Source organism: Panthera leo, chromosome B3, assembly GCF_018350215.1.
Source record: "Panthera leo isolate Ple1 chromosome B3, P.leo_Ple1_pat1.1, whole genome shotgun sequence".
In the NCBI taxonomy this organism is placed as follows: domain Eukaryota; kingdom Metazoa; phylum Chordata; class Mammalia; order Carnivora; family Felidae; genus Panthera; species Panthera leo.
In genome coordinates this window covers 64,140,257-64,165,646 of record NC_056684.1, presented here as the reverse complement: position 1 = coordinate 64,165,646, position 25,390 = coordinate 64,140,257, and the positions used below count along the sequence as shown (strand labels likewise).

Sequence of the window (25,390 nt, the reverse complement as noted above, 5' to 3'; positions counted from 1 at the left end):
TAGCCACCTTCATTAATTGTCTTAGCTACGTCTTCTGGATAGATATCCAGGGTAGCTTCCTGCAACTTCTATATCACACTTGTTGCTTCACCTTGTACTTCATGCTGTGGAGACACCTTTTTTCCTTAAACTTCATGAATCAACCTCTGCTAGCTTCAAATTCAAACTTCTTTTCTGCAGATTCTTCACCTTTGTTAGCCTTCATAGAATTGAAGGGCATTAGGGCCTTGCTCTGGATTAGATTGGCTTAAGGAATGTTGTAGCTGGGTTTGATCTTGTATTCACACCACTAAAATTTTCTCCATATCAGCAGTCAGGCTGTTGCACCTTCTTATTCGTGTGTTCACTGGAGTAGCACTTTTTTAATCTCCTTCAAAAATTACCAAAATGAGGGGGGACGGACGCCTTGGTAGCTCAGTTAAACGTCCAACTCTTAATTTTGGCTCAGGTCATGATCTCACAGTTCAGTTCATGAGAGTAAGCTCCGCGCTGTCAGTGCCAAGCCCGCTTGGGATTCTTTTTCTCCTTCCCTCTCTGGCCCCTCCTGTGCCCATGCCCCCTCCTTCTCTCCCTCCCTCCCTCTGTCTTTCCCTTCACCCCCCACCCAAATAAATAATAAGCTTAAAAAAAAAAAGTACCAAAATGTGACGCAGGGATACAAAGTGAGCAATGTTGGAAAAATGGCAATGGCACTGATAGACTTGTTCAGCACAGGGTTGCCACAAACCCACCATTTGTAAAAACGCAATCATTTGTGAAGTGTAGTAAAGTGCAGTAAAACTACTTTCAAACAGTTTCTCAGATATTTCTCAGGTGAAGTTGAAATTACTGTATTGTGGGGTGTGTAGGTAGTATGTGTGCATAACTTTATTTATTTAAAAAAATTTTTAGCATTTATTTTTGAGAGACAGAGACAGAGCCAGAACGTGAGTGGGGGAGGGGCAGAGAAAGAGGGAGACAGAATCCGAAGCAGGCTTGGATGTCAGCTGTGCTGACAGCTCAGAGCCTGATGCGGGGCTCAAACCCACAGACGTGAGATCATGACCTGAGCTGAAGTCAGATGCTTCACTGACTGAGCCACCTATGTACCCCTGTGTGTGCATGACTTTAAACAAAAACAAAATTCAGTATTTTAAACACTATAGAATTTAAAACAAAACTGTAATCATGTAAGAGTTTTAAGTAATTTGCTTAAATATGGCTATTGAAAGGATTAAATGACATGGCAGTGAAGGGACTTGTGAACAGCCGGGGGTGGTCTATTCTAAAGGCCAGTGGTTATTCAAACCACTCTGTCAGCTTATAGGTTGGTTAGAGCTAACATTCTCCCCTGGGTTGAGCACTCTGTTCATATGAGAAAATATTTTCACTTTTACACTTATACGTTCTTAAATTGTTGATTTACTACTGGTAGGTCTCTCCTACTAGACTTTAAACTCTGCAGTAGGTACTATCCCATTTTTTAAAAGTTTCCTCCTGCCCTCTTTAATTTGTCTTTGTGATAAGAATACTTAACATAATGGTCTACCCTCTTAGCAAATTAAAAAAAAAATATTTTTTTTAATGTTTATTTTTGAGAGACAGAGCATGAGCAGGGGAAGGGCAGAGAGAGAGACACACAGAATCTGAAGCAGGCTTCAGGCTCTGAGCTGTCAGTGCAGGATCCGATGCAGGGCTTGAACTCCAGAACTGTGAGATCATGACTTGAGCTGAAGTCAGAAGCTTAACCGACTAAGCCACCCAGCAAATTTTTAAGTATATGATACAGTATTATTGTTAACTAGTCACTTTCCTATAAAGTTGGTCTCTGGGACTAAATCATCTTGTATAATTGACGAAAATTTATCAGACTTTGCTTGTGATGACTCTGCCAAGTCCTTCTGATTTGAAAGCTTCATTAAAACAGATAACCTGTTTTTCAGAAATTTATATTTGATAACTTCCAGTTTTCCCCCTCCCCCAGCCCCTGGCCACCACCATTCTACTCTCTGCTTTATGAATTTGACTGTGTTAGATTGCTCAGAAAAGTGATATTGCATAGTATTTGTCCTTCTGTGTTTGGCTTATTTCCCTTTGCCTAGTGTCCTTCAGTTTCATCTGTGTGGTCGCAAATGGCTGATTTCCTTTTTTTTTTTTTTTTTTTTTTTTTTTTTAAGGCTGAGTAATATTCCATTGTATGTATATACCACATTTTCTTTATTCATCTGTTGAAGGGCACTTAAATTGTTACCATATCTTGGCTATTGTGAACAGTACTGCAGAGAACAGGGCAGTGCAAATCTCTTTGAGATCCTGATTTCAGTTCCTTTGGATATATACCTAAAAGTGGGATTTTTAAGAAGTTCTTGCATGTTTTAACATTATTCATTTTTCCTTTTTTCATTATAGTGTTTTTAAGTACAGAGCTTCAAGCTTTACAGATACTACAGAATAAGAAACGTAAAAATTCTCAATTAGATAAAAACAGTGAAATTTATCAAGAAGTTGAAGCTATCTGTGATACTCTTGGTGTACCCAAGTCAGCAACTTCTGACATTCCGCTTATGCTAAACCAAGTGGAATCAAAGGTATCGTATTTATTTTTCATTTCCCAAAAATGGAACTAAATGCTAACATGTAAATGTACTGAAAATGAAAATATTTCCTTTAAGATGCATTCCATTTCAAGAGAAGTTTATCTTCCTGTAAAGTAAATTTTGGATTCTGAGTTCATATGCGTATGTGACTTAATTTGCCAATAGCTAATATTCAGGAATCAGATCTTAATGAGTGAGGGCCTTTAGGCTTTGCAAGAGTATTCTGTGATAGAAATCACTTTGCAAGTTAAAGGATCCCTTTCCTAAGTAAAGTTAGAATGTAGTATAATGAAGTAGAGTAATCCAAAGTTGAAGGCAAACTACATTTTTAAAAAAATGGATATTGTTAATAGAATTGTAATGTGGTTGTCTTTGGCAGTGAGCAATCACAGTTTCTGGTGGATAGGTATTTAGGAAATGTTTGTTGTATAGAAAATAAATGAATGAATAAGTATCCTGATGTAGTTAAAAACAACCACAAGCTGTGTACCTCAAACTTTGTGAAATTTTCTCTTCAATTATTAAACTACTCTTCTTCCCTGTTGAGCCACATATTAGAGAGAATGCTACCCTTGCAGTCCAAATTCCAGCCTGTTTCCTAGGATTCCTCTAGGGGAATAACACAGGATTCATTTTAAAGGAAAAGAACGTTCTTACTCTCAAGAACAGGTTAAAGCTCCATTTTTATACATGCTGTGTTATACTAAATTCTTGGATAAAATATTCCTGCATTGATAATTTAGGAACTGAAAAGATAAAAAGATTTGTCTTAATTGAACATAACAGAATTTTGCTGTCATTAAGATGAAAACACAATTTTAAAAACATTTTTTCTTTTTGTGGAACCTGCAGACCAAAGAATAACTCTTTTTGAATCACTCAAAAGCGTTATGGAGTTAACAAGTTACTCTTCAATGCTTTTCTCTTTTCCTCTGGATTAAGAATGATCTAGGGTTGGCTAAAATGTCTGGGATAATTTCACCTTGAGACAGATATCTAGGCTTTTTCTAATCTTCCTGTGCTTCTACATATTGATCCCCAAAAGGCTTTTCTTTTTTATGGGTCTCAGTTACAATTAAAAATATCCCTGAACCTGTTGTTTCTCTACTTGCAGTAGGCTATGCATTATGCCTACGTTCAAGTGCTGGCAGGCTAATCTGAAGGTACTTGCTACTGTGGCCATGGTGGCCAAATGTTTTCCTAAAAGGACTTTGTTCTCCATTCCTTATTGAATATGCTTTGTCACCATTGGGAAAGAAAATTAGTGTTTTCTAACTTGAAGCTGTTCAAGTGTGACTCTAAAGTAATTATAGTAATATTAATGGCAAACATATACATTTACTGTTGTAAATGTTTACATATAATAATTCATTTAATTCTCACGTCACATATAATGAGGTAGTTGCTATTATCTACAACAGCCATATGAGGAAACTGAGGTGCTGAAAGATGGAATAAATTGGACAAGCAAGTTTCTAAGTAGTAGTGGCAGACCTGAAGTTTAAATACAGGCAACCTCCAGAGTCTGTGCTCTTAACTTCCTCTCTATTTGAGTTGAACTCTCAGACTTACTGAAACTGTTGTCCAATGTTGAAATCCTGGGAATGGAACTGAGCATGATTAGATGTAAGAAGTTATAAGTAAACATTCAGAATCCCTCTCGAGTGAGGAGTTACAACTCAGACTTTTAGTAACATATGAAATAATCAAAATTGGAGGTGTTTGCAATAGTTGGTAAATCTACAGAAGTTGAGTATCTTAAGAAAATAAGTTAATTCTTTATAATAAGTAAGAATTGTATTGTTGTAGAGTAGATTTGCCATGAAGCTAATAGAGCTTAAGCTTTGGGGCCTCTCATTTGTACAAGGCTTTCTAAGCTAATTTTTTAAAAAATAGCTTTCTCAAGGTAGAGTTTACATGTCATAAACTTCACTCACTTAAAATAGGTAATTAAATGAATGTTATTTAGAGAGTACAACCATCATTAAAATCTAATTTTAGAACATTTCCATCAGCCTCCAAAGAAACCTTCTGTCCATTTACAGTCACTCCCCATCACTACCAGCAGTTTCCAAGTTAATTTTGTGTTCACGGTTTTTAACTTTTTCTTAAAGAATGCCCTTAACATTAAATAAGCTTGATATTCCTCAAAATCTGAACTGTCTTGATTGTACCTTATAACTAAGAAACTGTAGATATATCATTCTGTTTTGAAATTGTTTTTAGATAATGAAAATTTCTTCAGTTAGGGTGAGCCCAACTTAGGCTATCATTTCTCAGTTGTTTTGTTCGGGATAAATTACTGTTATTGGAATGGCTGATATTGCTAGAGCAAAAACAAATGTCTAATAACTTCTTTACTAAAACAAAAGTGTTTCAAGTAATTCAAATTAGTGGCTTTGCAAAAGTTATGAAATGTGTATGTGGTGACTATAATTTAGAGGACTTGCTCTCTTGCGTTTGGCTGAACAATGAAACCAGAATGCTTGCACTTGGCATGTATACAGAAGTATGCATAAGAGTGTGCCATTTCAAGGAGAAGCTCCCCAAATTATTGCACATAAGGCCACACAGATTCTCATAGTAAAACCTTTCAGTAGCTACTTCTTTAGTCGTCTATATACATTATTTCTTATTCTGGAAAAGAAGATACTCTGCACTGTGCTGATATTCTTTCCTAGTATGTGAAGGTATATTTCATTTATTTTACTTTAACATTTCACTTATTCAGCATTCAAAACAGCATTTTAAGGATAATGTTTTAAATTAGGGATATACTTTTTCACAATCTTTTATGTTTACTTTTAGGTGAAGGATATTCTCTCAAAAGTCCAGAAAAATCATGTGGGAAAACCACTGCTGAAAATTGATTTAAATCTGGAACAGGCGGTAAAATACCTTGCTTTATTCGCTTTATGTAATTAAATTAGTGAATATGACTTAATTTTATTAGTGGACACCTAGATTTTACAATGGGTAGCATACCTTTATTACTTTAGAGAATTAAAATGGATTGACATCCTAGAGTAATAGGTCCTGGCATTTCAGATTATAAATTGTCCAAGAGTATAGATAGCACCCAGTATGTTAGCATAGTTGTGATTAGAAAAAGATAGTAGCTCAAAAGCCAACAAGGTGGAAATTTTTGGCATTTTCTTTCCTTATTGGTCCAGACCACTTAGCAAGTAGATGTTTTACTTAAAACGCTTGATTGAAGATGAGGTAAAGTCTCTCAGTTGTAGAGTTTAATTCATATGTTTAGTATTTCTGAATATCATAAATGTTCTCTCAGATACTCTTTATTATTAAAAAAATTTACCATAAAGTTTCATGGGATCAGAAAATGGTTACCAGGCACAGTAGCTTTCGAATCAGGAGGTATTGACCACAGTTTTCAAATTTCTGTGTATACAGAGTGTAAAGTTTATGATTTTTGTTTCTGAATTCTTTAGGAACAACTAGAAAGAATCAATGAAGCTCTTTCCTGTGAATATGAATGCCGCCGGCGGATGTTGATGAAACGATTAGATGTGACAGTGCAGTCCTTTGGTTGGTCTGATAGAGCAAAGGTAGGGCTGTTTTCCCATTTGTGTCCTGTAGGTGGTACTCTGTGACAGCTCTTCAGGCTGCACTGTTTGTCATTTTGTAATTGTGCCACATTTGCACTTACCACTTACTCTGAAGCACATGCCCAGGCCAACTACTGCTCTTACATAATGATCCTAGTCTTTTGTAAATCCCTGTTTGCAGATATCTTGATTTCTTTCCAAATGTTTTCACATTGATTTTAAACTACTACATGTTGTGATTTATGCAATGATAGGCATAAAAGAAGGGGTATCATATGAGGCAGTGAGATAGATACAGTAAACAACCGGTCAAGAAAGGAGATCATTGGAATAGGTGTAGGTAGTGCTGATGCCAGAATAAGTCTTCTGAAAGGTGTTGTAAGGCTCTGGACTGTGTTCTGGTTTAAGAGGAGGTTGGATGGTGGGGGCATTCCCAAATAATGGATTTATCACATAGCTTTCTAGGGAGCTGTCTCCCATCACTCCCATTTTATGCCTTTAAACTGTATTCAGGCTTCGTCTGGGTACCCTGCCCCACTCTGCATCATAGTCTAGAAACTCTCCAGACAGTAAGCTGGGACAGTTAATAGGGCTCGCATCCTTTGCGTCCCCTGTTTCAGGGATTACTGTTCTGTGCTCCTTGATGTCCAGTGTGTGGAAATCACTAGTTCACATGGGTTGTCCACTTTTGTTTCAGGTGGGATGGTAAATCTGGTGCCTCTTACTCTCACATATCATACCATCATCATCGTCGTCATCGTTATCGTTACGTTTTTTTGTATTGACTAGGCAGTTCTACCCCATGTTGTATCAGCTGGGGCACTTGTGCAGCTTCATTCAGCTGATGCTGGGACTGGGCTGGAATATTCAAGATGGTTGTCTCATACGTGTGGGTTCTGCTGATTGTTGGTGTGCTTTGCCTGTCTTGGTTCTTAAGTGGTCTCTGTTTCTACGTGGTGTTTTGTATTGGTTTACTATGGCTGCTGTAACAAATTAGCATACACTTAGTGGCTTAAATAATGAACATTTATTCTTACAGTTCTAGAGATCAGAAGTCCTAAAATGAAGGTATTAGCAAGGTTGCATTCCTCCAGATACTATAGGGGAGAATCTCTTTCCTTTATATTTTCTAGCTTCTTAATGCTACCTGCATAGCTTGACTCGACTCGTGACGTCATCCTTTTATCTTCAAAACTAGTAGTGTAAGATCTTCCAGTCTTTCTGTTTCCATTGTCACATCACCTTTTGTGTCTCTCTTACAAGTATTCTTATGATTATACCGGCCCACTCACATAGTACAGGATAATGTTTGTATCTGAAAATCTTTGAATTAATCACATCTACAGCTGTAGGTAACATATTCCAGGAATTAGGATGTAGACATCTTTAGGGGAGCTGTTTTTTAATTTACCAGACACCTCATCTTCCTCACCACTATAGGAGGTGATTTTTCTGAATCCTTGCATTCTGAAAATGTATTTATTCTCTTGTCACATTTGATTGATAGTGTGGGTAAATATAAAAATCTAGGTTGAACCTATTTTTCCCTAAAAATACTGAAGGCATTGATTCATTGTTTTCTAGTGTTTCGTGCTACTGGTGAGAAACCTGATGTAGTTCTGTGTCCTTTTGGATAACTTTTAAAATTTTTTCTTGGGAAACTTTTGGGCTTTTTCTTTAGCTTTGGAGTTCTGAAATTTCATAGTAAGTATTTGTATGGATCTTTTCCATTCATTGTGCTAAAACAGTAAATGGACCTTTGAATGTATAGACTCTTATCTTTTATATTTTTCTTCATTAATCTCTTTCATTTTGTTTTATTTTCTCTTTTTGAAATTCTTATTAGTCAGATTTTGGACATCCTGTATACATCCACTTAAGTTGCTTTATTTTTTCTCCCATTTTCTATCTGTTTTCCTTTTTTGATACGTTTTCTTAGAAATGCCCTCAATTCGGGGTGCCTGGGTGGCTCGGTCGGTTAAGCATCCAACTTCGGCTCAGGTCACGATCTCGCGGTCCGTGAGTTCGGGCCCCGCGTCGGGCTCTGTGCTGACGGCTCAGAGCCTGGAGCCTGTTTCGGATTCTGTGTCTCCCTCTCTCTGACCCTCCCCCATTCATGCTCGTGCTCTCTCTGTCTCAAAAATAAATAGACGTTAAAAAAAAAAAAAATTAAAAAAAAAATGCCCTCAATTTTTTTTTTTTTTTAATTTTTTTTAACGTTTATTTATTTTTGAGACAGAGAGAGACAGAGCATGAATGAGGGAGGGGCAGAGAGAGAGGGAGACACAGAATCCGAAGCAGGCTCCAGGCTCTGAGCCATCAGCCCAGAGCCCGACACGGGGCTCGAACTCACAGACCGCGAGATCGTGACCTGAGCTGAAGTCGGACGTTTAACCGACTGAGCCACCCAGGCGCCCCCTCAATTTTATTTTGTATTTGGTATCGAATTTTTGTTTCTGCCATCATTTTTTAATTTCCAGGGAATCTTTTTGATCCTGTAGTTTTCCTTTTTTTCATATTTTTTTTCTTGTTTTATGGATGTATTATCATCTTAAATAAAAATGAAAAATTAAAAAAAAAAGGGTCTTAAATTATCTCTGTTTCCTCCAGCGTAATTTTTTATTGGTTTTTCTTAGTCTCTTGCTTATGGTGGTTTTCCTCAAATGCAGGATGGTTCTTGGTTGCTCATATTAAGAGCAAGATATTGAAAAGCTGTGTGCTTTGCTTTTTAGATTTCACATATAAGTAAAATCGTAGGGTATTTACCTTTCTCTGTCTGGCTTATTTCACTTAGCATTAAACCCTCTAGATCCACTCATGTTGTTGCAAATGGCCAGACTTCATTCTTTATTATGTCTGAATAATATTCCATTATTTGTTTATATATATATGTGTATACACACAGACAATCTCTCCACATCTTTTTTTATCCATTCATCTATCAGTGTCCCCCGATAGGTTGCTTCCTTATCTTGGTTATTATAAGTAATGCTGCAGTGAACATAGGGGTGCGTGTATTTTTTCAAATTAGTGGGTTTTTTCCTTTGGGTAAATAGCCAGAAGTGGTATTACTGGATCATATGGTAGTTCCTATTTTTAATTTTTTGAGGACCCTTCATAATGTTTTCCACAGTTTCTGCACCAATTTATGTTTCCACCAACCGTGCATGAGGGTTCCCTTTTCTCCACATTGTTGCCAACATTTTTTATTTCTTGTCTTTTTGATAGTAGCCATTCTGACAGGTATGAGATGTTATCTCATTGTGGTTTTGATTTGTATTTCACCCATGATGAGTGATACTGAACATCTTTTCATGTGCCTGTTGGCCATCTATAGGTCTTCTTTGAAGAAATGTCTATGTAGGTCCTCTGCCTTTTTAATACGATTTTTTTGGATACTGAGTTGAATGAGTCCTTTATGTATTTTGGATGTTAAACCCTTATTGGTAATATCCTTTCAACCATACCTTCAGTAGGTTGCTGTTTAGTTCTGTTGATTTCCTTTGCTATGAAGAAGGTGTCCTCTTTGGTGTCATCTCATTTGTTTATTTTTGCTTTTGCAGTCCTTGCCTGGGAAGACAGATCGAAAAAATACTGCTGAGACTGATACCAAATAGTTTACTAATTGTTTTCTTTCAGGAATTTTATGGGTTCAGGTCTTAATTTAAGCGTTTAATCCATTTTGAGTTTATTTTTGTGTATGGTGTAAGAAGATAGTCCAGATTCGTTTTTGTACATGTAGCTGTCCAGTTTTCCATTTACTGAAGAGACTGTCCTTTCCACATTGTATATTCTTGCCTTCTTTGTTGTAGATTAATTGACCGTAAAGCATGCATTTATTTCTGGACTCCCTGTTGTGTTAAGATGATCTATGTGTCTGGTTTTTGTACTACCAAACTGTTTTGATTATTATAGTTTGTGTACAGTTTAAAATCAGGGAACATGATATGTACAGTTTTGTTCTTTTTCACAATTCCTTTTGCGAATTGGGGCCTTTTCTGGTTACGTAGGAATTTTAGTACTATTTTATAGTAGTGGTATTCTGGTTCTGTGAAAAATACTGTTGGGGTTTTGATAGAGATTGCATTGAATCTGTAGATTGCTTTGGGTAGTATGGACATTTTAATAATACTAATTCTTCTGATTCATGAGCATGGTACATCTTTCCATTTATTTGTATTCAGTTGCTTTCATCAGTGTCTTGTAATTTTCACTGTACAAGTTTTTCCCCTCATTGGTAAATTTTATTCCTAAGCCTTTATTCCTAGGGTTTTGATTTGTTTTTTTATGCAGTTGTAAATAGATTTGTTTTCTTAATAACTTTCAGATAGTTGTTACTAATATATACAAACAACAGATTTCTTTATATTATCATACAACTTTACTGAGTTCATTTATTGGTTTTAATAGTTTTTTGGTGGAGTCTTTAGGATTTTCTGGATACAATATCAGGTCATCTACACTTAATGACAGTTTTGCTGCTGCTTTCCAGTTTGAATGCCACATTTTTTTCCCCTCCTTGCCTAATTGCCCTGGCTAGGACTTCCTCCATCTTAGAGGGCAGTCTTTCAGCTTTTCACTTTTGAGTGTGATGTTTGCAAAGGTTTTGTCTTATATGGCTTTTATTTTGTTGAGGTATGTTACCCACTGTGTTGAGAGTTTTTACCATTAATGGATGTTGAATTTTGTCAGATGTTTTTTTCTGCATCTATTGAGATGATCGATCATATGATGTTTTCTTTCTTTCTTTTTTTTTTTTTTTTTTAAGAAAGAGTGTGAGAGAGAGTATGTGTGAGAGGGGAAGGACAGAGGGAGAGGGAGAGAGCATCTTAAGCAGGCTCCAGGCTGGGCATGGACCCTGATGCAGGCTCAATCTCAGAACTGTGAGGTTATAACCTGAGCTGAAATCAAAAGTCAGATGTTTAACAAACTGAGCCACCCAGGCTTCCTGCCCAATCATAAGATTTTCATCCTTCATTTTGTTAATGTGATGTATCTTGTTTGATTTACAGATGTTAAACCATCTTGTGTCTGTAGAATAAATCCCAGTTGATTATGGTGTATATTCATTTTAATGTAATGTTGAATTCGTTTTGCTAATCATTTGTTGAGGAGTTTTGTATCTGTGTTTATCAGGGATATTGGCCTGTAATTTTTTTGTTAGTGCCTTTGTCTGGTTTCAGGGTAATGGTGGCTTTGTAAAATGAGTATGGAAACATTCCATCCTCTTCAGTTTTATGGAATAATTTGAGAAGGGAATGGCAATTAACTCTTTGAATGTTTGGTAGAATTTAGCTTTGAAGCTGTCTGCTCCTGAACTTTTTTTGTTGGGAGTTGTTTGATTCCTGATTAAACTTCATTGCTAATAATCAGTCTATTCAGATTTTCTCTTTCTTCATGATTCAGTCTTGGAAGATTTTATGTTTCTAGGAATTTATGAATTTCTTCTGAGTTGTCCAATTTGTTGGCATATAATTGTTCAATAATCATCTCTTAGGGTCCTTTGTATTTCAATGCTACCAATTGTAATTTCTCTTTCATTTCTTAGTTCTGTTTGGGATATTTTCTGGATGGGTCTGGCAAAAGGTTTTTTTTTTTTTTTTTTTTTTGGATGAGTCTGGCAAAAGGCTTATCAATTTTGTTTATATTTTCAAATAACCAGCTCTTTGTTCCATTGATCTTTTCTGTTTTTTTTTTTTTTTTTTTTTTTTTTAATCTCTAGTGCATTTATTTCTGTTTTGATCTTTATTATTTCCTTCCTTCTGTTAACTTTGGGCTTTGTTCTCCTTTTTCTAGTTCCGTTAGGTGTAGAATATTTGAGGTTTCTCTTGTTTTTTGAGGTAAGCCTTTATTGCTGTGAACTTCTGTCTTAGAACTGCTTTTGTTTTATCCCAAAGATTTTGGAATATTGTGTTTCCATTTTCATTGTCCCAGTATTTTTTTATTTTTTTCTTTGATTTCTTTGTTGACTCATTGTTTTTTGTTTTTTGTTTTTTTTAACACGTTTAATTCCACACGTTTATTTTTTCAGGTTTTCTTTTTTTTTTTTTTAATACTTATTTTTGAACGAGAGAACGAGCAGGGGAGGGGCAGAGAGAGAGGGAGACACAAGATCAGAAGCAGGCTCCAGGCTCTGAGCTGTCAGCACAGAGCCCAATGCAGGGCTTGAACCCACAGACCACGAGATCATGACCTGAACCCAAGTTGGATCTTGACCAACTTAGCCACCCAGGCACACCTCCGATTTTCTTCTTGTAATTGATTTCTAGTTTCGTGCTGTTGTCGTTGGAAAAGGTGCCTTCTAGGACTTCAGTCTTCTTAAATTTATTGAGATTTCTGTGGCCTAACATGCCATCTGTCCTGGGGAATTTTTTGTGTGCATTTGAAAAGAATGTATGTTCTGCTTTTTTATGTAATGTTTTGTATATATTTATTAAGTCCATTTGGTCTAATGTATTAAGGCCAGTGTTTCCTTGTTGATTTTTCTATCTGGATGATCTATCCATAGGTGTAAGTGGGGAGTTAAAGTCCCCCACTATTATTGTGTTGCTCTCAACTTTTCCTTTTATGTCTGTTAATATTTGCTTTATATATCTAGGTACTTTCTTGTTGGGTACATAAATATTTACAAATGTTATATCCTTCTGTTGGATTGACCTCCTTTTCATTGTGCAATACCCCTGTTTATCTTCTGTTATGGTGTTTGTTTTAAAGTCTGTTTTGTCTGATAAAAGTATTGGTATCCAGTTTTCATTTCCATTTGAATGGAATACCTTTTTTTATTCCATCACTTTCATCCTTTTTTATCTTTAGATCTACAGTGAGTGTCAAGTAGGCAGCATATAAATGGTCCTTGTTCTTTTATCTGTTCAAAACGTACAGGTACCTTTTGATTGGAGAATTTGTTCCATTAACATTTAAAGTAACTATTGATAGGTATGTACTTAATTGCCATTTTGTTAATTGTTTTCTGGTTATTTTTATAGTTCTTCCCTGTCTTCTTCCCTTGCTCTCTTTCCCTGTAGTTTGATGCCTTTCTTCAGTGTTAGGTTTAGCTTCTCTTTGCTTTATTTTTTGTGTATCTATTAATAAGGTTTTTGGTTATGGTTACTATGAGTTTCACATATAACCTATATATATAGTGGTCTATTTTAAGTTGATGGTCACTTAGAATATGTTAATGAATGCATACTCTGCCTTGCCACCAGTGTTTTATGTTTCTGGCATCATATATTGTGTCATTTTATTTTATATATCCCTTAACTAATTATTGTAGTTATAGTTGTTTTTACTACTGTTGTCTTTTAGCTTTCATACTAGCTTTCATACTAGCATTATAAGTGGTTGATCCACTCCCTACCTTTATTATGTAATTGCTTTTACCAGTGAGATTTTTTTCTTTCATATATTTCCTTATTTCTAGTCATGGCCTTTTATTTCTACTTAAAGAATCCTTTTAATGTTTCTTTTGGGATCTGGCAAGTGTTGATGAACTCTGTTAACTTTATCTTGTCTGGGAAACTCTTACCTCCCTGTCAATCCTGAATGATAACTGTGCTGGATAGCATATTCTTGGTTGTAAGTTTTCCTTTCAGCACATTGAATATATCATGTCACTCCCTTCTGGTCTGCAGGCTTTTTGCTGAAAAATCAGCTGATAGCGTTATGAGAGTTTCCTTGTATATAACTAGTTGTTTTTCACTTTCTGTAAGTTTCTCTCTTTATCTTTAACTTTTGATATTTTAATTATCAATGTGCAATGGTATGGATCTCTTTATTTGGGTTTTTCTTTGCTTCCTGGACCTGAATGTCTGTTTCCTTCCTTAGGGAAATATTCAGCCATTATTCTTTCAAATAAGTTTTCTTGCCTGTTTTTTCTACTTTTCTCATTCTGGAACCCCTAGAATGTGAATATTAGTACATTTGATGTCTTGGAGGTCCCTTAAACTATCCTCATTTTTAAAAGTTCTTTTTTCTTTTTGTTGTTCTGGTGGTGGTGATTTACAGTACCTTATCTTCCAGGTCACTTTCTGTTCTTCTTTATCATCTAATATGCTTTTTGATTCCCTCTGTCTTTTTTGTTTCATTTGTTGCATGTTTCAGCTTTGATTAGTACTGTCTTACACTTTTGAACAGTAGTACTGTCTTACACTTTATCCATTCTTCTGAGTTTGATGAGCATCTTTATGCCCATTGACTTTGAACTCTGTTTAAGATAACTTCTGTTTCATTCAGAGCTTTTGTTGAGGTTTTGTTTTGTTCTTTTTTTTAAGTTTTTTTTTTTTTTTTTTTTTTTACATTTCTTTATTTTTGAGAGACAGAGTGAGACAGTGCATGAGTCGGGAAGGGGCAGAGAGAGGAGACACAGTATCTGAAGCAGCCTCCACGCTCTGAGCAAGCTGTCAGCACAGAGCCTGACACGGGACTTGAACCCATGAACTGTGAGATCATGACCTGAGCTGAAGTTGGGCACTCAACTGACTGAGCCACCCAGGCGCCTGTTTTGTTCTTTTATTTGGAATATATTTCTGTGTTTCCTCATTTTGTCTGACTCTGTTTCTATGTGTTGAGCAAATTGGCTACCACTCTCCGGGTCTTAAAGGAGTGGTTTTATATAGGAGATGTCCTGTGGGGCCCAGAAGTGCACTCCCTCCTCATCACCAGAGCCACATGCTCAAGAGGCATTTTCTGTGTGAGCTACGTATACCTCCCTGTTCTAGGACTCGGCCAGTGGGTGAGGCTTTCAGTGGGGTGCCAGCAGCATTAGCATGTTAGATTGAGAGTTCCAAGATGGCACCTGCTAGCATCAGCACTAGCAAAGTAGAATGTGATCTTCAAAAGGGCCCCTGACGGTGTTTTCTGTCTCTAGAGTGTGTCTTAGCAATTGCCTGCCTGTCTGAGCAGCATGAGCCCTCTAAGAGCAGGTTCTCTGTTCCCTGTAGCTCTATGGTTTTCCTGGATGTAATCTCTGTTTTCCAAGTCTGGCTTTGGGGCTCTCTTCTCTCTTGTGCAGGATCTAGAGGTTGGAGTACCTGTGTGGACCTCCAACCCTTCACTCCTCAGGAAGAAGTTCCATGTTTTTGAAATTCTTTCCTGTCTGTGGATTGCTGTGTTGTGGTGTGGGTTTTTTCCCCCCCTCTGGGGGGGGGGGGGAGGAGGTCTCTGCCACTTTGATTCCTCTTAGTCCCTCCTTGTGGAGGCTCTGTTCATTCAGTTTTCAGGGCTTTTTTTTGAGGGAATTATTCTATATGTAGTTTCATATTTGTTTTGACCAGGGGAGGTAGTGAGTTCAGGATCCTCCCGTGCCACCATCTGAACTGTCCTCTGAGAAACATTTGAGCATAGGAATCATAGAATAGCTATAAGGCAGAGTTGTAGAGCTGTCATTCATGTATTTTCTTTCAAAAAACATTTATTCAGCACCTCATATGTGTCAATCACTGTATGGGAGGTACCAGTTTTATAAATTTAATAGTTTGTTTATATATTGGGTCTCCAGCTTAACCTGATAGAATTTTAATGATGAAAAGGAATTTAAGAATATAAGGAAAACTATGAAATGTAGTGCACTAAAAGGATCTTAATATACTAATTTAGGATACTTTCAGTATGGACCTTAAGTTTACACAGAAATCCAAAACAAGTTTTTTTTTTTTTTTAATTTTTTTTCATGTTTATTTTTGAGAGAAAGAGAGAGAGAGAGCATGAGCAGGGGAGGGGCAGAGGGAGACTGAGACACAGAATTTGAAGCAGGCTCCTGGCTCTGAGCTGTTAGCACAGATTATGACCTGAGCTGGCAGGCTCAAAAACAAGTTTTGACAGGTTGTTTTCTTTGAACATTTGGAGTGGCATGGACTCATGGGCACGTTGACTGTTTACTAGCCTTCATCTTGGGGACTTTGAGAAAATATGCCTGTAGGAAGTAACTTGATATTTATCTTCTCATCTTGGTTTTTTTTCTTCATGTTTTAGGTAAAGGAGGTTGTGTTTTTGTTCTTTATTCCTTAGTTTGGATGATTTTTAAAAATCTTTTTCTTAGGGTCAGTTTGTCTTTTCATTTGATCCTTTTCAATTGATTATATGAATACATGCATTGGACCCCAGGTTTTCTTGTTAAATTTAACACATCATTATTATTTTCCCCCTATTTCATGTGTCTGAGATTGTCGAATGACTCATAAAATATTGTTCTATAGCATTTAAACTCTGCAGGATATTTTACCATCTAGGTATACTCTGTTGGTATTGAGGTTTTCTTTAATTTTATCTGTTTGACCCTTAATGAAATCCTTGGCAGCTGAATATTTGTTCATGTCCATGATACATTTCTAAAATGGGATTTTTTGATGAAATAATATGTATAAGTAGATTTTAATATTTTTGATGCATACTGCAGAGTTGCCCTTCAGAAAGATTATATATATTAGTATGGATAATCTGATTTCTTTTCTCTGTTATTTTGTTAGTATTGAGATAGGACTGTGAGTATAATTTTATAGTTTGCTTTTTTCACTGAACATATTGTGATCATTGTCCTGTATCTCTAAAAGTTTTAATACTCTTTTTAAGTTAATTTTTAATTTATTTTTTTTGAGATATGATTCACCATCTTAAAGTGTACGTACGGTTCAGTGGCTTTTAGTTTATTTACTATATTTTTGTTACCATTACTACTGTCTAGTTCCAGAACATTTCCATCACCCTAAAAAGAAACATGTACCCATTCTCTGGCAGCTGCCACTATGATCTGCTTTCTGTCTCTTTGGATTTACCTATTCTGACAGTTCTTATAAGTGGAATCATACACTATGTGGCATTTTATGTCTGGTTCCTTAGCATAATGCTTTCAAGATTCATCCGTTGTTTTTTAATATAACAGTACTTCCTTTCAGTATCCTTTTTATGGCTGCATTATATTTTATCATATATAGATGCCATAGTTTACTTTTTTATTTTATACATTTTTTTCCTGTGTTAATTGCTAGGAATATTAATATATGTAATTTTTATTTGTAAATTTCAAAGTATATTCCTATGGTGGATTCCTAAGTGGAAATTTACTGTGTCAAAGGTTATGACTCTTTAAAAAAAAAAAAAAAAAATTTTTTTTAAATTTATTTTTTTGAGAGAGCGAGAGTGCAGAGCCTGACACAGGGATCCAACCCACAAACTGTGAGGTCATGACCTGAGCTGAGATCAAGAGTTGGATGCTTAACCAAGTGTGCTACCCAGGTGTCCCAAAGCTTATGACTCTTGATGCTCTTGATTCACATGGCCAAATTGTTTTCTGGAAGGTTTTTATGAATTTAAACTCCAGCCAATAGAGTAAATGAAATTTTGTCCTCACTTTAGTTTGTTTAATATTTAGAATATTAACAGTTTGATTGCTAACTTGATGGTTAAAAAGACTAAATTGTTTTAAGTTGTATATTTTCATTATTAGTGAAGTTTAACTTTTTTCCATAAGCTTATTAGTCATTTGAATTTCCTCTTGTTTCAAAATTTCTTTTTGTCTTGCCTTTTTTCCCCTTTGGGTCTTCCTGTTTTCCTTTTGATTGAGCTTTTTATATATTAAGGAAGTTAGCTAGTTGATTTATTTGTGGAATATATTTACACCACTTGTTTTATGTTTTTGATGTATAGAAATTTTAATCTTTATGATATAGGTAAGTTTTTCAATTTAAATTAAAACTTGAAACACTGAACTCTTTAGTGTATTTGGAATTCTCTGTTATATGGTATGCCTTATTACTGTTCCATTGTTCAACAGTTCATTCCAACACCATTTAAAAATTAATCCATTCCTTTCTCACTGATTTTTTTTTTTACTCCCTTCCCCCATTTCTCACTGATCTTTGATGCCTCCTCTGTCATTTCTTGCATTCATATATTTATGAGGTTCTGAATCTCATTTGCCTATTTTGTTTCATCAGTCTATTTTTACCCCAAGTCCTATTTAGGCTGAGGTAGGATAGTGTATTGTTATCTCTACCTGTGCCTGGGGTAAGGCAGGGTCAGCTGGAGCCAGGCACAGCTGGGACTCTGTGTATTTTGGGGGAACTGTTTAAGCTTTCCCTGGTCTCATTTCTTTTTCCATCTGCAAAAGGGGATAATAAAAGCAACCATTTTTTAAAAGGTATTTTAAGAATTAGAAATGATTATTAAGTGGACAGTATCCTGGCATATTTAATAACTACTCAAGGAATGTGAGCTGTTAAGACTGATGATGATATATCACATATTAATATTTAGCCCTCTTTCAAAATTCTTTCAGTTGTATTTACATATATAGCTTCTGGATTAACTTTAGATTCCTTTTTTCTCCCCATCCTATCACAAACCATTCCAGTAGGATTATGATACATTTATAAGCTAATGTGGTGGGAAAATGACATTACTCGCTGTCCCTATCCAGAAACTTGGCATTTCTCTCTATTCACTCAAGTTTTCCTTTTGTTTTTATAAGCTTTACTTAATGTCTCCTTCTTAAAGGTCCTATAAGTGATTTTTGGTTAAAGTTATTTTCAGCTATTTTGTTATTAGCTATGGATGGAATCTTTTTGTGTGTGTTACTTTTTTAATGACTTGTTATTGGTAGTTATGTGTTCTTTAGGGATCTGTTGGTCTGTTTTTTTCATTCTGCATACAAATGATGAGCTATTTAATATTTTGCTCTTTTCCATTTCTTTCCTTGTGCATGATCTCTTTTTTTTTTCTTTCTGAAGATTATGATTTATTGTTCTTTCACTGAAATGTTCTTTGGTTCCTTTTCCCCCCTAACTTGGGTTATTTAGGTAAAAACAGATGACATAGCAAGAATTTACCAGCCGAAGCGTTATGCTTTATCACCGAAGACAACGATTACATTGGCACATCTACTTGCTGCTCGTGAAGATCTATCCAAGATCATTAGAACAAGTAGCGGCTCCAGCCGAGAGAAGACGGCATGTGCCATTAATAAGGTTGGTTTTTCTTTTCAGTGCAATGGAGAATGAATTTATAATATCCTCATTTGATGTTTTTACAGATTTTAATCCATTTTTGTTGTGTAGCTTGGTAAACTCCTAGGAAAGAGAGTGGTGAAAGCATTTCAGTTCATCTAGGCTTAGTTATGTTTTGTGTGTGCATGTTCATTTGAATTTCTGTATTGATAAATTAAGCCACAGTTTAATTTGCATTGGAAGAATGAAGAATTGTTTTTGTCAATAGCTTTAGCAAGAATTAATTTGCCTTCTAAGAATGTCATTTTTTTTTTTTTTTTTGTCAGTAAAAATGTGTAGTATTTAAGTACTAACAGATTCCTTATATACTTGGGAACGAAGGAAGAGTACTTGCTTGAGAGTCATACAGATCAGGATTCACATCCTAGCTGTATCATTTGCAGAGAGAAATCACCTTGGGCAAGTTACTGAGTGTTTTGGAGGTTCCATTTTCTGATTCAGAGTATAGATCCATTTCTCCAACACTGCTTTTAAACAAGCTCAAAGAGACCGAATCTTTTACTTTACAATAGCAGCAATAGTGATAAACTAATCTAGATTTGTCAGTTTGAGTGGCGTGTATGGCAGAGTTTATTACAAAAGAGCAAAAAACCAGAAGGGATTTGGGCAATTTTAAAACATTGCTCCTCACTTGGTATAGTGAAAAAAGTATTCTCTATACAGGATGTCTTGCTAGAGGGGTGGTTTGTATGTAAAGTTAGTTATTGCTAAGTTAGTCACCAGTGTTTGTTCCTCTCTCTTCCATTTTAGATCATTCTCCTCTAGCTTCTGAAAGTATTGTCTTTAAATGTGTTACTTAGTATCTTCTATCAGGCGATGATCTAGTCTTGCCAGATTAAGAGTTCTACTTCTTAAGTGACATTGTCCATCTCTTTTCCAAGTTTGTAGTCTAATTATTTGAAGGCAGTCTTACCAGTTCTTGCAACACTGTCCCCATATAGCCATCCACGGAGCATGTTTGATGGTGAGACCAATGAAAATAACAACCAAGAAAAGCTCTTTTTCATTGGTGATTGGGACATTATTGGTGACTTTAAAAGAGTGTTTGCATTCTTCAAACTTTGGCCCATAGTAAGGGTGTTGTACTTGTTTTTTGTTTATGACATAAATTACTAAAACATGGTTTTGATTAGAGGATCAATGGAAGTAGAACCCAGTTGATTTATAGGTCATTTTGGTTGAGGCATTTACTGTTGTACCTTCTTTCCTGAAAGAAACTAGCACGAAGCTAGTTTCCTAGCTTCCTTGCTCACCACTGTCTGTTTTTCTTTATGGGCATATCAAGTAGCTCCTTTATACAGAAGGCTGGGGACTTAAACCAAACTCTTCCCTGACTTATCCTTCAAAGTATTGTCAAGCATGGTTAAGAAAGCCTAGTTAAGTCTTTTTTTTTCTGTATAATAATATAGTAACTGGTATCATTGAAAGTTTGTGAGGTTAAGTTTCAAAGAAGGGAATAGTTCATTGAGAATCCTTTTATCTCTGGAATAATACCTTGGATAATAGTCATTATATTCCTCTCTGACATCTCATTAAATCCACATGTCTTTATATATACTTCATACTTTGTTAAAATAAAATGTGCTTAGAATATAGTCTTTTATTGGATAACCCATGACCAAATGAATGGCAGTGGAAAGTCCAGAGTTGTTGTATAGATAGGAAGTTAATTAATATAGGGTGAATAGTTTATGTATATTGAAAATGTTCTGCTTAAAATATTTTAGTGTGGTGGGTACTACATTTGTTACAGAATTTGGTAAACAGAGGTGGGCAGCTCAGTCAGTTAAGTGTCTGACTCCTGATTTCAGCTTAGGTTCTGATCTCATGCTTGTGAGATTGAGCCCCACATCAGGCTCCACACTGGGCAGGGAGTCTGCTTAAGATTCTCTCTCCCTCTCCCTCTGCCCCTCCCCTGCTCATGCATGCACATGCATGGGCTCACTCTCTCTCAAAAAAAAAAAATTTTTTTTTTTGGTAAGCAAATTTAAATAAGGAGAAATTAACAAAGGCTTTAAGTTTCTGAAATATTCCCCAGATTATTTAAAAATAATACCATGTTGTGAGGAATTTTTCACATATCACATATTTTCAATATTAATCTGTACTGCATGTCTGATACTTCCACGTCCTTAAATGTTTGGCTTCTGTTTCCTTATGAGAAGAGTAAGTTCAGTACCACTTAAATCCTTTATCTAAATTGTAACTTCTAAAATATTAGAAACTGAAAGACCATGTTTCTTCACACAGGTGCTGATGGGAAGGGTGCCTGACAGAGGAGGAAGGCCAAATGAAATTGAACCGCCGCCCCCGGAAATGCCCCCTTGGCAAAAGAGACAAGAAGGCGGCGGAAGGGGTGGTTGGGGTGGTGGGGGTGGTGGGGGTGGTCGAGGAGGTGGTGGGGGTGGAAGAGGTGGCTGGGGAGGTGGAGGAGGTTGGGGAGGTGGTGGGGGAGGAGGAGGAGGTGGTGGAGGAGGGTGGGGTGGAAGTGGGGGAGGGGGCGGTAGAGGAGGAGGTTTCCAAGGCAGGGGAGATTATGGCGGGAGGGGAGATTATGGTGGAAGAGGAGGAGGCTATGGTGGAAGAGGAGGGGGCTATGGGGGACGAGGTTATGGAGATCCATATGGGGGAGGTGGTGGTGGATATAGAAGGTATTAAAAACCACCAAAATTAGATAGCAGTGCTTACTTCTTGGTAGGGACATTAGGTGTAGTGTTCTAAGTAACATACTTGAATGTCAGCTTTCAAGTAAACACCATGTTAGCTTCCTTGTTATCATTCTTAAATTGGGTTAATATGTAAGAGCATTGTTTTTATACTACCATTTGATCTCTTAGACAAAGTGATGATTTTTCCATATTCTGTGTACCCTTGAGCATGTCTTTTTAAAAAACAAAAAATGAACAAAAATTATTTTTAAAAATGTAAATATTTATTACCATCAAACTTGGAAAATGGAAAGTATTTTATTGTCATGATTGAATTTAGATTGTTACCCGTATTTTATTCAGGTTTGAAACATAAATTACCCCACTTGTAATGGAAAGGAATATAGACTATTGCCTCATCTGTATTCCTGTGGCTGTGTTTTGTATTTGTTAATTATTCTTTATGAAATAGGGAAAGGGACTTATCTGATAGTTGTGTTCAATAGGTAGTTGTCATGACCTGTTTGCTCTTCTTTAGGAAACAATTTCTCGCCAGGCTTCTGTTAAAGTTCCATTAATTGAAGCTCACATCTACTTTTTGCAATGCATATTTGATTTATTTTCCAAGTGGATTTGAAACCTGTGATTTTGTTTGACAAAGCAAAGTTAAAGACTGAAGTCAGAATTTATTCTGAAGGGATTAAGACAAGTAATTTTACATTACGATGTAGAAAATACTCATATAAATTGGTCTCTTCATCACTTATGCCATCGCTTTAGGTGTTTGAATATTAAAAGGCAGGCTGAGCTGCACTGCTCAGGATTAGGGCAGTTATTTCCTGTTTCAGTCCATCAGAGGCAGGATTCAAGGCATCCCTTAGAAATTCTGATTCACAGCTAGATTTGGGAAACCGGCTTAGTGAATGGTTACATGTGGTCTGGTGGTTGGAACAGGTAAAGGTTTGGAGATGAGGAGTTGTGAATTTGAATCATGGCACTAGCCCAGGGGCGCTGTGAGGTGAACCGACCACAGCTCTCAAGGACTGATTTGTCCTCATCTGTCAGATGGGGATTGTGACACTTGATCTCTTCTCAAACTGTTTCATAAAGACCTAAGTACAGTGCGATTTGTTGAGGGCTGTTGTAAATGGTTTAAGAAGTGGGCTCAGTACTGCATTCTTCTTTTAGTAAAGAGAGCTAGATAAGATAGTCACACACGTTTTTTCATGTCCACTATAAAATGTCCTGGTGTGGGTGCCTGGTTAACACCTGTGCATAACAACTTCCTCTGATCTAACAAACTCAACAGATAGAAAGTGGAGTACCAGTGGACACATGGTATTTGGCATTTGGCAGTTTCGTTGTTGTTTTGCTTCCAGTAAACCCTATAGTGAAATCTAAAATAATGTTAAAACTTTAAGGGTAAATATACTGCAGTCTTTGCCATGTATTTTTCAAGCTAACTCTTCAAAGAAATTTGTTTAGGATAGGAAAACATAAACTTTAGGTTATTTGTAAAATAGATTTTTAAAATGTGTTTATATTTAATGAATATACTTAATTTCATTTGTGATAGTTGGAAAAAAAGGCTTTCCATAATTAAGAAAAAACTTTTTTCAATAGCTATGAACTCTGAAAAATAAATAATTTTTAAAAATACATAATCAAAGACTACTGGACTATAGTTGCTGATACAGAACGGGTTTCCAACTACTTTAACTTCTTTTATCACTAGAGGTTTATGGCAAATAATTGCAGAAACATTAATTTATCCATTTCTGTAACACCTCTGTGTACTTTCATAGGAGTGCTGTTGGGTTATCCACTGTACTCACTGTGTTATGCAAGTTTATCACTTGCTCCTGGAATTGTATTGGAGCTGGGACCACTGCTGTTTATACATTCCTATAAATGTCACTTGAGTGAAAACCAGGGTGATCTAGACCCTAATATCTTACTCTCTCCTGGAAGGTAGGATTTTCATGATACCTTTTTTCAGTAAAAATTTCATTTGTAGAAGAGTGTCCTGTGCAATATCTAGGCCAGCAATAGGCAATTTGGGGCTTTGATGTGAAGAGCCATAATGTAAAAATGTTTTATAAATTGAGGGCAATGCATATATAGAGTATGATGAATGGTACATGACTGCTTTCTGCAATCTAATACCTTTTGATGTGCCTACTCTTCTAATTTCATTTTTTCCTATTCTCTCATTTATCCTCCTCTCCCACCCCCTACCTTAGTCTAGCCTTTGGTATCAAATAGCCCATGTACATATGACCTTACTGAGAGACTCTGCATTAAAGAAGTAACTAATCTCTTAAACATTAAAGAAAAGGGGGGTGGGGGTGGGGTGGGGAAACACCTGGGTAGCTCAGTCAGTTAAGCATCCAACTTCTGCTCAGATCATGATCTCATGGTTTGTGGGTTTGAGCCCTGTGTCGGGCTCTGTGCTGACCACTCAAAGGCTGGAGCCTGATTCGGATTCTGTGTTTCCCTCCCTCTCTGCCCCTCCCCTGCTCACACTGTCTCTTTCTCTCTCTAAAAAATAAACATTAAAAAAAAATAATCTCTTATCTGGACTATATAAAGAATTTGTGTTCCCATCCATTGTAGACGTGAGCTCTCAGCGAAAGAAGGGATCGGGTATTTTTTTTGAACCTATTCCCTTATGTTCTGTAGATCAGGGAAACCTTGCCTCTCTAAGCAGAAAAACACATTTTAAACCAAGAACACTTAATTACCTATGTGTCAAAAGAAGGTCGGTAACCCAAAAAAGATTTGTGACCAGAGAATGTTCTGAGCAATGAGAACTCCTTATAAGGAGCACAGGGTGGAGAAATTTGGGATGGGAACTGGGGATGGAAGAGAGGAAAGAGAGGAGGCAGTTTAATCTCTTCTTCAGAGTCAGGTTGTCACTGTGACTTAAGTGTTACGAATTGCCAAAATGATAGATACACCCACATCCAAATGTACCAGAATGCATTCCTCAGAATTTGAGTGATTGGAATTTACCCCACTCTTTATTGGTCTGGTTAAACAAAAGTTGGCTGAGGATTAAGGGAAAGCTACGGCTATCTCTTAATCACTCTAAGTAATCATGAACACAAACGAATTGCTGTGGGTGGTCTACCCTGGACTGAATCACCCTCTCTACCAGTTTCACGCACAACTTCAAAGTTCTTTACTTGCTAGTTTTCTTAGAACTGTGGGATTAAAGACAAAAGCCACAGAGAAATGGCAAGCTCAAATTTGTCTCCTTCATTGTGAAATATTCATAGGAAATATTTTGGGACCACTGTGAGTCCTGATGCAGTAAGATGGGAAAAGGTCGAATATTTTTGAACTGTTATTTCTGCATGTTCTGAAACGATTTAGATAAGACTTCTACTGAATAATTAGTTGCTTTGCTTTTCCTTCCAGGAAAACTCAGTTTGGTTAATAAGCGAGTGGTGTCAGCTGTGGATTATAGTAAAAATTCAAGAGAAGCTTCTATATATTCATGAACTAGAAGAAACACAAGACAGCTATGTGGTAGAGATCCTAATATCTTTTATCATATAAATATTACACAAAGAAAACTTACATTAGATATT

General features: G+C 36.3%; 1 protein-coding gene across 2 annotated transcripts in view; it reads left to right on the top strand.

Moving 5' to 3' along the window:
• Positions 1 to 25,320, top strand: part of FAM98B (family with sequence similarity 98 member B) — a 39,609-nt gene extending 14,289 nt beyond the window's left edge. The window contains exons 4-10 of one of the 2 annotated variants that reach the window (XM_042942454.1): positions 2,389 to 2,567; positions 5,385 to 5,465; positions 6,029 to 6,145; positions 18,940 to 19,107; positions 21,397 to 21,502; positions 23,600 to 23,765; positions 25,218 to 25,320. In XM_042942454.1, coding sequence (XP_042798388.1) covers positions 2,389 to 2,567; positions 5,385 to 5,465; positions 6,029 to 6,145; positions 18,940 to 19,107; positions 21,397 to 21,502; positions 23,600 to 23,765; positions 25,218 to 25,236 — 836 coding nt within the window. In that variant the 3' untranslated portion in view covers positions 25,237 to 25,320. Of the gene's footprint in view, positions 1 to 2,388; positions 2,568 to 5,384; positions 5,466 to 6,028; positions 6,146 to 18,939; positions 19,108 to 21,396; positions 23,766 to 25,217 lie in introns of those variants that run through there. The other variant, XM_042942452.1, reaches the window with a different exon arrangement.
• Positions 25,321 to 25,390: the final 70 nt, after the last annotated feature.